The 13,632-nt window shown below is 40.2% G+C and overlaps 1 protein-coding gene across 4 annotated transcripts; it reads left to right on the forward strand.

Moving 5' to 3' along the window:
• The first annotated feature begins 598 nt into the window (after positions 1–598).
• Positions 599–10,575, forward strand: LOC122549732 (iroquois-class homeodomain protein irx-4-like). 4 transcript variants are annotated; one of them, XM_043689650.2, is made up of 7 exons: positions 599–667; positions 3,590–3,717; positions 5,380–5,553; positions 5,885–6,136; positions 7,248–7,354; positions 8,695–9,008; positions 9,322–10,575. In XM_043689650.2, exons 3-7 carry the CDS (start codon positions 5,509–5,511, stop codon positions 10,071–10,073), a joined length of 1,470 nt encoding a protein of 489 aa, XP_043545585.1. In that variant the 5' UTR covers positions 599–667; positions 3,590–3,717; positions 5,380–5,508; the 3' UTR covers positions 10,074–10,575. The 4 variants fall into 4 exon arrangements, with proteins under 4 accessions (XP_043545585.1, XP_087843146.1, XP_043545583.1 ...); XM_087987020.1 differs by lacking the exon at positions 599–667 and adding an exon at positions 1,112–1,243 and having other exon boundaries at positions 5,373–5,553; XM_043689648.2 differs by lacking the exon at positions 599–667 and adding an exon at positions 1,112–1,243.
• Positions 10,576–13,632: the final 3,057 nt, after the last annotated feature.

Genomic DNA, 13,632 nt, shown 5'->3' on the forward strand with positions numbered 1-13,632 from the left:
GCCCCAGAACTCCATGAACATAATCTTCTGCCAGATGTAAATTGTGCCAGCAACAGAGAGTGTTCCGGCAGGACGGGAGACCGGGATGGGGGAGGAGAACGGCGATGTGGGGGTGGAGGTACTGCAGTCACACAGTCTGAACGCAATTTATCTGGGAATGAGAGAACTGATGTTGCTCATTGCCGACTGGCAGGTCAATCCTGATACAACTACTTTGCATATGTTCACGCTGCAACTCGCTGAATAATGCGAGACAGTGAGCATATGCACTCTGTCACAACCCACAAGCAAAAACAGTGATTGCGAGCCAACCATGTGCAATATTACTTTAACTATCAAATACCGTAGATTTATTTATGTTTTTAAAAGTATAATCCCTAATATCCGCAAGAAAGTGGCTAGCATACCTCAGAGTGACATCCTATGAATTGTCATGAGATGTACGTTGAAGAGCTGGGCAAAACGATCAAAGTCAAAATCGCGTGCTAATGGGAAATCTCATCGCGTTACACATTATAATTCAAAACATCGGTGTAACTTTATCAAGATACCTTTTTTTCAAAACAAGTTCTTATTTCAGATGTATACTTCATAGATGAGTTTGAATGATCAGACTGCTGACAGTGCTGACAGTTATGCGAAACAGTATTGACCAGATTGTGCAGAGGTAAACCCCAGTGCTGTTTGAATCGTGGATTAATATCTTAACTATTCTATTGATCTGCCTTGTCTAAATGTCATTGTTTCTGTAATGAATACGAAAAAAAAAGACTCTTTCCTGGTCAGGGAGTGGACTGGAAAAGGCAGCAAAGGTCTATAGAGGGAACAATGAAGTTCACAAAGTTTGGGTCCATTTGGATCAAGAAGATAACACCCTTCATATAAACTAGTCTCATTTGATGAGCCGCAACACTTTTAATTCAGCGTGCTTTTGTCTACAATAAGTAAAATAAGCAATGTGCCTCTTACTCGGAATACGGGGAGCTCCTGGTAAGGTAGACTCTATCTTTAAAGAGAGTGAGGCAAGGATCTTCTGTACGTCATTGTTTTGTTGGTATATTTGTGGAGCTCAGGAGCAGGAGACGTTTCCCGAATTGGGAAAGGGAGTGGGGGAACACCTGCAACAGCTCGATCTATGGAAATATCGCGGGGTGAGAACCTGCTCATCTTACTCATGGTCCGCAGTCACGCGTCAACGTTACTTTCAGATAGAATCCGAGTGCCCATGGAAACGTTCAGATCGGTAAATCCAAAGCAGGGATAGGTAATCTAAAAAGAGAGAGACCGTCCGTTTGTCTCCCGGTCGGGTTTAGCTGCACACCCTGCTGCTTGCCTAAATGCTTAGAAAATGAGTTTTTTGTAAAGTTCTGGAAAGACGTGTCGGCCAGTTATAAAGTAGCATATTTCAGGTTTCTCTAGTGTCAGTACAGTATTGCAAAAGAATGGCAATTGTTGAAAACTGCCATCATTTAGAGTTTGTGAGTTATAGCAGTGAAATGAAAGCAAATGAAAGCAAATATTTTTATGCGGACAAATCTAGTAATTGATCTAAGTTGTTCTTTATTAAGCTCCCGTTGTAGCAGGTAAATTCTATGCCACAGTCAATGTCGATGAACCCCGCTCCAAGGTTTCAGCACTATCGTTTAAAAGTCAAACATGAATCGCGTTACAAGTAACTTTTGACTTCAGACAGTAAACTGGTTACACTGCGAGGAGCATTCACCACAGTTTATGTAGAGAGTAAATGACATCCAACTGCCCGGGCAGGAATTAAAACTGAGATGACACAGTGTTGTTATTTGATGTCGCCGCAAAGTGTGCATTAGCTACCAATCTTGAATATCGCCTTTTAAAAATCAAAACTTGATCTTACAAAGTTTGTTTATAAATGGTGCAAATTAGCAACTCAAAATAATTTTATAAGTCTTTTTTTTCGGAATTTAGTGCTGTTGGTTTAAAGTGGGAAGTATTTGTGATCAGTATTGTCTACTTTTAACATGTTTAGTGGTTAAGCTCCTTTTCCCTGCTCCTTTGGGATGCATTTTGCAATAGCGAGGTAATGTTAAGTGTAGGGGGTGCAAGCAATGTCCTGGAAGGAAGGAAGGCTGAGAGTAAGGGGATAGTCGCTGAATATCGCCTTGCCGTTCAGCTCCATGTCACAGTCCTAAATGGACAACATGTACAGCTCACTTTATTTGTCAGCAAGTGTTACGTTTGCTTTGAATCTTTAACATGAATAACTCTGCCTCTGTATCGGGGAGCCCCTGATGTTAGTCCAGCATAAAAACGTATGCTGATGTCTCAAAATATTTCTTAGACCTCCCCACGAAATTAAGAAACTCCACTGATTCTTGCATGTCGGGCTGTTGGGATTCCATTGAGTCGCAGCAAAACTTTTAAAGAAGGAACGTATTTAATACGTTGATTTCAGAACATGGTCATTTTACCTAGTTGCACCGGGACAGAACAAAAATCATAAAAATCCGCGTGTTCTTTATTCAGTTCTCTGCACGTTCATGTGAATTGTGTTACAACAACAGCGAGGCAAATTTCATCAAAGTTTGGGCAAAATATGAATCAGTAACAATTTGATGGGCATTGTCTATTCTTCAATATCTATTCAATCTCATATTGTATCTCGAGGCCGATTTAAAATATTCTGTTTTTTTTAATTATTATCTCCTTTCATATCATTAAATCCCGCCAGCTTACTAAAACGGTTTGATGTGAAGCCATTTGACACGGGTGACCTACGTTCTGAAACGCGTATGTGTTTCATGACTAGGAGGATCTCATGTGCTCGTTCGTGCATCGATAATAGATTTTTAATAGGCTGCTGAGCAGTTTAGTAGCCGATTGCGTTTTGGAACCTTCTCTGGACCATCACTTTTAAAAGGAATCAAGAGATATGTGCCATCCCTGAGCGCTGGCGGCCACCTCATACTGTCACACCTCTTGCCCTTTTGCCCCCTCTCTTTCAGACTATTGGTTTCCTCACAATTCGAAAAGAAACCATCTCCGTCGCCGTTTTTACAAATATTGTCATTCTGCATTTCACGTTTTATTCCTTTACGTTCGGATGTGTCTTTCCGCAATTCTGTTAGCTTACTGAAATCTGTGTCGGATCACACGGGGTTAAAAACGTGTCATCAATAATCAATGATCATTTTGTCCCACGCCCACTGGAGAAAACTGACCTGAACTCTGGGCAACAGTACTTAAAATGCGTTTTAAAAATTATGAATTCCATTAAAGTTAATTGGACTATTTTGGAATATTATTATATGGCCTATGGTGGGCAGGTAGTTAATGATAACAGGGCACAATGGAGAAGGTACATAAACGCTTGTAAACATGGATACACACGTGGTAACCAATTGTGCACCTGTAGAAATTCATTCCTATGTTCAGTAAGGTATGATATTGTACTTATACACATATCTGAATACTCGGGTTCAATTTACTGATTGATTTTGCTTTACTTTCACACTCTATCTTGTTACGCCTGTAACAATTATTTTAAATGGCATTTGTTAGTTATTTTCCGTAAGGGACAGCGTATGTTAAAACTTCTAAATGACCTTTTCAGCTTCTTGTAGATCACCTATGAATCTAATCGGAAGATAGCGCTCTATATTGTTTGAGGCATTCAACTTCACATACCTTCCTACTGTAAAACTCCACCGTCACAGAGCCACTTGGATATTTTAAATTCAGGTAATTTTCCATTTTTTTTAAAGAAAACTAATATGTCAAAATACTGTTTTACAAAGGCTAACTCAATTTGAGAACACATACTTTCATCTGTAAATTGAAGCAATTATGCAGAAGATATTATATTATGTAGACTGTGGTCTCTGGATAGTCATCAATCACCCACTATCGAGCTGTCAACGCGAGCAGATTCGTTTCTTAGACGCAGTCTTCCAGCTGGGGAGAATAGTAGAACATCATCATTAATTAGAGTGTGACCCCGCGGCTATTCACATGTCTGAACCCATGAACACTCGAGCAAGTCTACACACCATGGGTTTGTACAGAAATGTACTCTACAGTATAGCCAGAGCAAGCCACGATTTAAAGTGGAAGGGACTTTCTTCGCGTTTATCTACTGCTGTAAGTCAGACATATCTGGGTCCGTGGAAAGGTTCAGATAGTAAAATCCCGAAGCTAAAAGAGAGAGTAAAACAAAAATCACAGCGTCATCACCATACTAAAACATTTGTTCGTTCATAATGTTTCTGTCAGCATCCTGAAACACCACCCTGGTGAATAATGTTCAGAAGTTCTCGTGTTTATTCAATGACAGCGTCAAGTATCTGTGCCTTAATATTCATCTATTGGGGAAACTTCTCCCTTCAATTCATACAAAAGGAGCTGGGAAATTCAGTGTTCCATAAATCACTGACACGACAGAGCCCTGTAAAAATGTGCAAGGGTGCCGGTTATTTATTATTTCCCATAAATCTTCCACTTTCCGGGCAATTGTGCTAATAATGGGCAAGGCGATGCTTACCTATTGGAGCCTAATGGCTTGACACTTGGTTGAAACCTAATGCTTTGCATTTAGCCGCATATGCGTTGCTTAACAAATCAAGAATTGATCTCGTCCCTTTGCAGTCGTGGTAACAGTTTAACTGACTAATTGCTGGCCAGCGCAGGTCCATTGAAATATTGTGAAGCTCACTGTTGCTCTGACTACTGACTTTCCAACCCTCTATTACTGTTACAAACGGGTGGAGAGCAAGTTGCAGCTGTTCATTAAGATGGCTCTAATTAAATGCAGCGCCATCCCCAGCAATCAGCGAACAACTTATGAACCCAATAATGTGGATCACATCCCGAGCAGCCATTTCCACACAGTGTACTGCAACAATGGTCGAGGCTAAATTAGTAAAAATATCATATTGTGCTCAATTACTTTAGGATTCATATTGAGGCTATACCTCACTCTAGGGCTGTTCTTTTGGCTTTGCATTTGTGCCCCCCCCCCTCCCCCCTCAATGAAGGTATCTTGGAGTTAGATTGAGGCTTTTTAAAGCTGGCTTTATCTGACGTCATGCCTCCTGATATGAACTAAGTTCAGCAGCAGACCACTTTTCTCTCTATCTGTCTCGCTATCTTTGTGTGTTCCCCCTTGCAAATCAAAACGATTGATTCCCCCCCCTCCAGCCCCAGTTAACATCCCGCTCCCCACCCCCCCAACTTCCAGTTCCCCCCCCACCCCCCACTGCCTCCCCAACGAACTGCGACGCTCAGTCATCTTGCAAAACGGCATACAGATGCTAGCGCAGGGCAACACTGGGGAGAAAGTAAAGTTTGAAGTTTTATGTAAATAAATTAAATGTGCCGTTTTGCCTCACCCTATCGAGCATCTAGGAGCCTGTGCGCGCTTGCCAATCAGTGAGATCGAGCCGTCTGCAATCGCGTGGAGGAGACCAGGCAGCTTTCTCTCTCTCCCTCCCTCTCTCTTTCTCTCCCTTTCCTGGATGTTGGGTGGCTTGGACAATGTCGTACCCGCAGTTCGGATATCCCTACACATCAGCACCTCAGGTAGGTCCGATCGATCCTTCAATTGCTTGGACCGCGTTCCACGGACTAATTGATTGTTAGCGCGCGTTTCGGCTTTTCAATACTGCTGCGCCCGCGGGCTGATCCTGCATTCACTTCAATAAGGATAAAATATGACATGCTTTAACTTTACTGTCCATAATAATAATAAATGCATGATTTGAAGGAGCGAAGTTGGTCTAAGGAGAGTGTGTAAAGTGAAGGGAAAATAAGCATTCGCTTAGGAGGAATATTACAACATTCCACTGAGATAGAAGAACCGATCCCAATTTATATATGTTTTCTTTTATTATTATTTATCTTTTTTTTATAGTTTCTGATGACCACCAACCCCCTGACTACGTGCTGTGAGTCAAGCGGCAGGACGCTGGTTGATTCAGGGGCTGCCGCCTCTGCCCAAACCCCTGTCTATTGTCCCATGTACGAGAGCAGGCTGCTGGCCACAGCCAGGCATGAGCTCAACTCGGCTGCTGCCCTCGGCATGTATGGGAGCCCGTATGCCACCAACCAGGGATATGGCAACTATGTCACCTATGGGACAGAACCCTCTGCTTTCTATTCACTGGTAAGTAATCCTCTGATCACTATTGTTACCGCTGTCAATTAGGATTGGGCAAACCAAAATATCTATGTTTCAACTGTGAAGGTTTCACTGTCAGGCCAGCCCATCGACTTCGCTTGATAGTTGCTCTCTCCTTTGATTCAGAGCAAGTCGGCACTAGTAAATTGCATCAGTTGGATATTAGCCTAACGTATTGAACATGCCGCGTATCGATAGACTCAAGTAACTTGATCTCAAAGTAAAATTGAGAATTCCTGAGAGTTAACTTACACTATTCACTGTTAGGCAACATTCCATCACTCTTACACATTACTGTCTGCGAGCAAAGCGCTGAAAATGTGTTGTTATTGTTATGAACATTGTTTTTTAAATATCGCCAAACGCTAAATATTTTACTTGAAGACTGCCTTAGGTTGTAAGTACACCAATGTTCCAATATTGACTTGAAATTCGCAATTTTCAGCTGAAGGGCCTATAGTTCACGACAATGTGTGTGGGTCTGTGAAATATTCACTGAACATTGTGTTTGAGAGAATTCGAACACGGATCCTTAACTTGGAAGCATTTGTGGTCAGAGCGTTTTGCTTAAGTAAGTGTTTTAACTAAGAGCATCTTCAGTCCCTCAAGTCCATTTATGTACTGAAAACATAGTTTAATCAGTTTTGAATACAGCGGCCAAAAAAAAAAGCCTAAGTTATAATTGGACGTGGCATTGTGTATCATTTCCCAAATAGTGGGGTTTCCCTGTAAGATGTAAGGATCTGTAAACATTCAATTAAAGGCTTTCCAGAAATTTAATTCCTACAACAAAAGTGAAGTATTCGAAGGTAAAATAAACTGTTCGAATTGTGTATACTATTTGTGTCTTTGTGTCAGGATGCGTTTACACCTGAACAAAATAAACACCATAATTTAAAGCATTAAAAAATTATGTGCAAATAAATGTCAGATGGTCACTGTATTCTTATTGTTTATCTAGTCATAAACTGCTGTTGTTTGGAAAGTTTTGATGCTGTCTCTTTCTCTTTTGCTGATCAGAACAATCAGTGCAGAATTTTCCATTAAATAAAAGTGCTGGCGATGAAGTCAAGATATGCCAACATGTCTCTTTCAGAGTCCTTTTGACACCAAGGATGCAGCAGGATCTGCGCATGCGGGAATCACCCAGGCAGCTGCCTATTATCCATATGATCCGAGCTTGGGACAGTATCAGTATGACAGGTGCGCATGATGATATTCACTGAGCATCCTGGACACTGTACATTCGTGGTTCGAGTAATGGTATATATATTTTTTGTAAGGAAACGTCGATGTTGGAAACATACTCCAATAGCTATTTCTGAGAAATGTACGTTTGTGTAGATGTGCGTAACTTTCAAACTACAACATTGAAGTGCAATCTACAATTTTCTTGGATATGCCAAAAAAAAACAAGCAGACTATTAAATGTAGGTAAATGGAAAGTACTTTTAAACACCGAAACCACTCACCATGAAACGACCAGAAGTGTGTCTGCTTCGGTTTTTAGTTGTTCATGATTTACATATTAGTTTGATCAAACATTCTCAATTTGAAAGTCTCTTCTTACAGTCATACATGTCCATTTTATATATTAGAAAAAAAATAGCGTATATGTACACAGTTACTGGTTTCAAGGCTGTCAAAAAAAAAACACAAATCACTTTAACGCTTCAATAGTGTGTGACTTTTCCTCATAAGTTACATTAAATATTGAAGTGGATATGCGTGTTTTATTTAAACTCTTTTTTTGCCATTTTGTCAGAGAATGGAGGACATGATTGTACAGTGGGCTGTATTTGGACGATTAGACTCAAAGTATGTGGCAAAAACGCGAGCCCTCCGACAGGTTTAGGGACATGAATGTTCCTCAAAGGCAGATTGAGAGAGACGATGACCTGACTAGCTACATTTCCTCCTCAACTCTCCGCTTCCTTGCACTCATCACTGTAACTCTTATTCATCCGGAAATTTTTCATTATATTAGCATGTTAGGCTTCCATTTAATTTAGCTGGCGCCCTTTCAATCGTATATTTTATCACAACGGGGATCAATATTATATTTCAAGAGCCTACACGCCACTGTCAGACATCAGAGCTAAATAAATTACCTATGTGAAAGTAAATGCGCACTACCCATGATCTTCACACATGGCACGCAGAGGTGAGTTACTCATGTTTTATATTCCACTCATTGGTTAGAAATATTTAGATCTTATCATTTTAAAGACAGAATAAAATGTAGACAGAATAACATGGCACCTCAACAACAGGGAGGTTGATGAAGCGAAATCCTTACTTTTTAACAGATCCAATTTCCCAGTAATGTGCTGCTGTGTTATTTTTTTTTAAATTTGTTGCTTCATTAAAAATCCGTTTGTGTTTATCAACGAATTACTGACGAAGAACAGAGCTTATCAATGGCGTCCTCAAAGGCAAGCCACTATAGTACTCATGGAGTTCAGAATCCCTATTTTAAGCCGAAGATTTAAAAAAAAATAAGTATGGTCTGCATATTGATAATTTGCTGCTTTTAAACTCAGATATGGTGCCGTGGATGCAGGAGCCAGGCGTAAAAATGCAACACGGGAAACGACCAGCACTCTCAAAGCCTGGCTACAAGAGCACAGGAAGAACCCGTACCCGACCAAAGGGGAGAAGATCATGCTGGCCATCATCACCAAGATGACCCTGACCCAGGTCTCCACCTGGTTCGCCAACGCCAGGAGGAGACTCAAGAAAGAGAACAAAATGACCTGGTCGCCCAGGAATAAATGCACGGATGACAAGAAAACTTATGGAGACGAGGACGTTGAAAGTCCAAATGATAGAAGTCCGGAAGACAAACACAGTGATGGTTCGCTTTCACTGTATTCATTTCGGTAGACAAAATCCGATGGCGCTATACGCATAGATCTAACATTAAATAATTTACTTAATGCTGTACAGTTGGTACTGTGCCTCGCACAGATAAGAAAACACTGCTGGGACAATAACATTTAGGAATGTTTTCATCGTTTCTATATATATATAATCAGCAAAACAATAGGAATGAAAATATCATAATATCTAGTGGGTTGTTAATTAATGCAAATTGATTATAAACGGTTCAAATCAATCAAAACCTTGAAAAGCTCTCTTCACATTTCTGAATCTGTATTTTTTGACAGATACCACATGCAAAGAAGACAAAGAACTGCAGCTGAGTGACCTCGATGACTTTGATGGGATTGAGACAGAAAGTGATGAGTGTGAACTGAAAGGGCCATTTCAGCAGATGGACAGCACTCAGCTCAGGGTCTCCGATTGCCCGATTGACCAGTGCAAGAAGGTTTCTTTAAAGATAGCCCTGCCAACACCGGCAGATCGCCACTCAGAAAAGGTCAAGGACTGTCTCAAGCGAGTAATGGCAAATTCCGAGCAAGATCTAATGGCAGGCAGACAGAGGGGGTGTGAGTCGAAGCTTTGCTTCCCGCCACAACAGCATAGTCAGCAGATGCTGGACAACAAGCCTCGGATCTGGTCCCTCGCTCAAACCGCAACTTCTTTGAGCCAAACTGAATATCCATCTTGCATGTTGAAAAGGCACCAACAGGCTCTCTCCTCTTCGTCTCCGCTGGCCTCTATGCCCACCAGCGTGTTGGATAGACAAGATTCGCCAGTAACCACCCTAAGGAATTGGGTAGATGGGGTTTTCCACGACCCGCTACTCAGACATAGCACTTTGAACCAGGCACTAACCAATACCACCGTTTCCTGGGCTACCACCAAAGGTGTTATCTTGGATACAGAGGCAGTGGGACGTTCTTTGGGAACTCCTACAAACCTGATTAAAGGACAGATCACAGGCCTACCCCAACATGAAACTACTAAGGACATCGCAGCATTTCCCAAAACAGGAAACAAAATGTTTTGTTCGTAACAAATCAGATGGTATGGATTCTTTTCTCTGGAGCCTTGCTGATTGATGGGACTCAGAAGAGGCAAACTTTCACTTTAAGACGTTGTATTCACTTCCCAGCGATCTTTTATGAGACTTTCTATGTTTCACCACTCTTAAGCTTTTAACAAAATAACTCCAGTTCTTTCAAGAGCTCTTTAACTGACTAGTGGCTATGTAACTTATTCAAAAGTCCATGTTGGAAAGCACGTCTGAACTATAGTATAGACACATCGGTAACGTTTACAACTCCAGAGTTTGCAGAAGTGGGTACCTTGGATAGGAATTCGCAGTCTGCTTGAAAGCATGCAAATACAATGCCCCGAAAACAAAATATTTACGCTAAACATCAAGCTCTGGCTATGAATCACAAGCAACACTTATTAAAAGTTTACACCATTGCACAATACTTTGGCTTTAAAAAGATTCGAGAATATATGTTTAACATATGCGCACTGAAATAAATGTGCTCTTTTAGAGGTAACTTATGAGTGTTGTCTGGTACATTATGGACAGGTAGACTGATGTAAGGTTGGGTGAAGGCAACATTGCTTCAATTTTCAATCTTAGCGTTATTTCACACTAGATTTCTACAAACCATATTCTTCGCTTTGACTTTTTTTAAATTACTGTGAAAAATAACTGGAGCTTTTGCCAGAACTGATGTATAGCACAGCACTTACAGCGTATTAGAAAAAGAAATATTTTAATTTACAAATAGCTGTTGAAAAAATAAGCTGCTTTCCCAACCATCACTTTTTTTTTGCTGAATTCTGTTTCAACTCATGGTTGCGATGTTTCAATTATTTGATTAAGTCAGTAGTTCAATTATTTTGATGCTAAAATCATAAAGGTAACTCATTCGCCTCTCAGTTTGGATTATATTTAGTGTTCCAGTCAGTATTTGTATAAAATTAAAATAATAAACATTACGGCCATAGTCCCAGTGGCAGAAAACTGTGGACGTCCAGGATGTTTAGAAAGGAGATTTAGGGCCAGGTAATGTGAGCATTCTTATTGGTAGGAACATATTCGTGGAATTTACATTTACATATTCGTGGAAAATGTATTAAATACAGAAAAAAATAGTTTTATGCCTAATATCTAACTGGGCGGAAAAGGCCTGAAATGGTATGACTTACTGGTTCAAAAACAAAACCAAGTCTTCAAAACAGTGGATAAATTTATCACATGTTTTTTCAAGAGCTACTTTGTATTTATGGAGGACAAGCAAAGCTGCAGAAATTAATTATTCAGTTCGCAGTGTTGCCTAAAAATGCTCAATTTGTTGCCCCCCATTTCCAATTTATTTCTGATTTCAGGGGATAGTGCAGTCTTATTACCGACACACTTCATTTCATAGAAAGGTCTTTTTTGAGTGAACGCCCTACTTCCCTTTTTCTAAAACTTTGTAAACTTCCGGGAGAAATTAACAAAAAAAAAATTGCTGGTATGCTCTGTGGTCCCAGTTCACGATAGCTATTGTCCTGAAGGTTTACCAACTTCACAACATCGCTGCAATTCTCAGCGAAATGGGGCAGTGGGGGGGGGGGGGGGGGGCAGCCATTTGATAAACATAAGCTTCCAATTTTAATGACGATGCAAAGTGGATTGTATCAAATTGGTACATGGCCACTTCTGACAGCATTATTCAGGACGCAGTCTTGTTATTTGTTCTGCCATTTTCGACTCCTGCTAGTTTGATTTATCGTGCATATGGTATAAAAAATAATCTAAACATTAATTTGAATAAGAAAATAGCTTGAATTTGACATCTGTATTTTTAATTATGATCAGTAAAATACAAAAAAAGAATCATATGAAACATAATGCCAAATTTGTTTGTAAACACGGTATGTTACATGCCCGAAACGTCGATTCTCCTGCTCCTTTGATGCTGCCTGACCTGCTGCGCTTTTCCAGCAACACATTTTTAAGCTCTGATCCCAGAATCTGCAGTCCTCACTTTCTCCATGTTACACCATTCTTTGACACAGATTATGCATAAAGTTGAAAATCCAATCTATCATCCTATAGTTATGGTGGGTAAATGTAATGTCTTCTACATCTGTCGTGAGCCAGATCTACTCCAGTAAGGATTAATGCAGTCACATTTCTTGTCACTGTATTCAACTTCCCTGCTCTTTGACGATGTTGTCGCGATCACAAATGTTGCCATTTGCTAAACCCACATGTCGAAGATTCTGACAAGAGCCCTGGCCGCCGAATGTGCAACAGCTAAGATAATTTGAAGTGAAATTTTCATCTTGACACTAACCCCTCAATTTCTGGAGGCTCTGCACCCTTTGATCTCCAAGGCAGCCTAGGCTTTGCGGTGGGCCACGTCTTCGCTGAAAAGGGCAAAACGAACTGGAATTAGTTGTAATAGATAAAAGGGCAAAAAAAGAGTCAAGGGTACTTGACAGTAATAGCGAAAGTCTATTCTCCAGGGGAAAGTGTACAGCTAGAGGCTGGAGTATGATGAATTTTAATGTAGCCCGGGCCAGCCGGAGCCTTTAACTGAAACCTTAGACAAATAAATAATTTTCAAAAATAATGCAACTGACAAAGTCTGGGTAATGCAGCCATTAGACGGTGTAGGTGGGGAGATACAATTGTGCTGAAATTGGAATGGAAAGGTAGGTTGTGCTGAGAGTGGGGGGGAAAAAAGAATCAGCTTTCGCTCGGTACTCTAAATCATTCAGCCGTGGCAAATTCAAACACACAGAGGAGGGGATGCTAAATTAACAGCGCTTTTTACATAGAGCCCAAATAAAACTGTAATCACCGACGCGTTACTTTTCATTAACCGAGTTTGACAGCAGCATATTCAGCCTCGACAAGGGAACATAAGCAAGGAAATAACTGCTCTCAAACAGAGAGTCATAAGATAATTCCTTAAGCTCCATTAACAACTCTTAGCCGCAGGAAATGGGCTCCCTGAAAACATCTCAAAATCTAAAAGCTTTATCGACCTCTCAAACCCTTGCTGATGGTTCTATTTTTTAACTTAGAGAAAGATGTCCAGCCGAGGTAATAGACTCTGACACAACACCTTCTCATTTGTAAAAGGCAGACTTAAACGACATTTGAAAATCAACCAATTAAGCTTTAAAAATCATTGACACGTGAGAATATATGATTTATGACATCCACATTCATTTTTTTCAAACATCTGTACCATTGTCGTGGCTACAGTTAAAATAAAATGCAGTCACACATTTTATATAAAAAGCAAAACAACTTGGTGGATGAATACAAACATGCTGGAAGATTTATGTATTGCACCACGTCAATACACACCCCTCAGAAGGACAATGGAGTAAAATGATGGCTATGAAAATTAGCCAATTACAAAAGTTAATTTTTTTTGCTTGAAAACTAAAATATCTGTGTTTATTTTGAAGACATCTCGATAAAGTAGACAGTCTTCAAGCAAAGCCTAAAGTCAGCGAACAGCATTCAGTATTGCAAAAAGATAATTCAGTTTCTTAACTGGCAGTTCCAAGAATACATAATAATACACAAATATATTGTGTCA

This window comes from Chiloscyllium plagiosum, unplaced genomic scaffold, assembly GCF_037043375.1.
Source record: "Chiloscyllium plagiosum isolate Xiang-an unplaced genomic scaffold, Cpla_swu_hap1 HiC_scaffold_5, whole genome shotgun sequence".
NCBI classification, from domain to species: Eukaryota; Metazoa; Chordata; class Chondrichthyes; order Orectolobiformes; family Hemiscylliidae; genus Chiloscyllium; species Chiloscyllium plagiosum.

What these genes read in the sequence shown, in the direction of transcription:
- LOC122549732 (XM_043689650.2), top strand. Translation starts at nt 5,509, where the DNA reads ATGTCGTACCCGCAGTTCGGATATCCCTACACATCAGCACCTCAG. An exon ending in CCTACACATCAGCACCTCAG is followed by an intron (nt 5,554 to 5,884) that starts GTAGGTCCGATC and finishes TTTTTTTTATAG; the next exon opens with TTTCTGATGACCACCAACCC. An exon ending in CCTCTGCTTTCTATTCACTG is followed by an intron (nt 6,137 to 7,247) that starts GTAAGTAATCCT and finishes TGTCTCTTTCAG; the next exon opens with AGTCCTTTTGACACCAAGGA.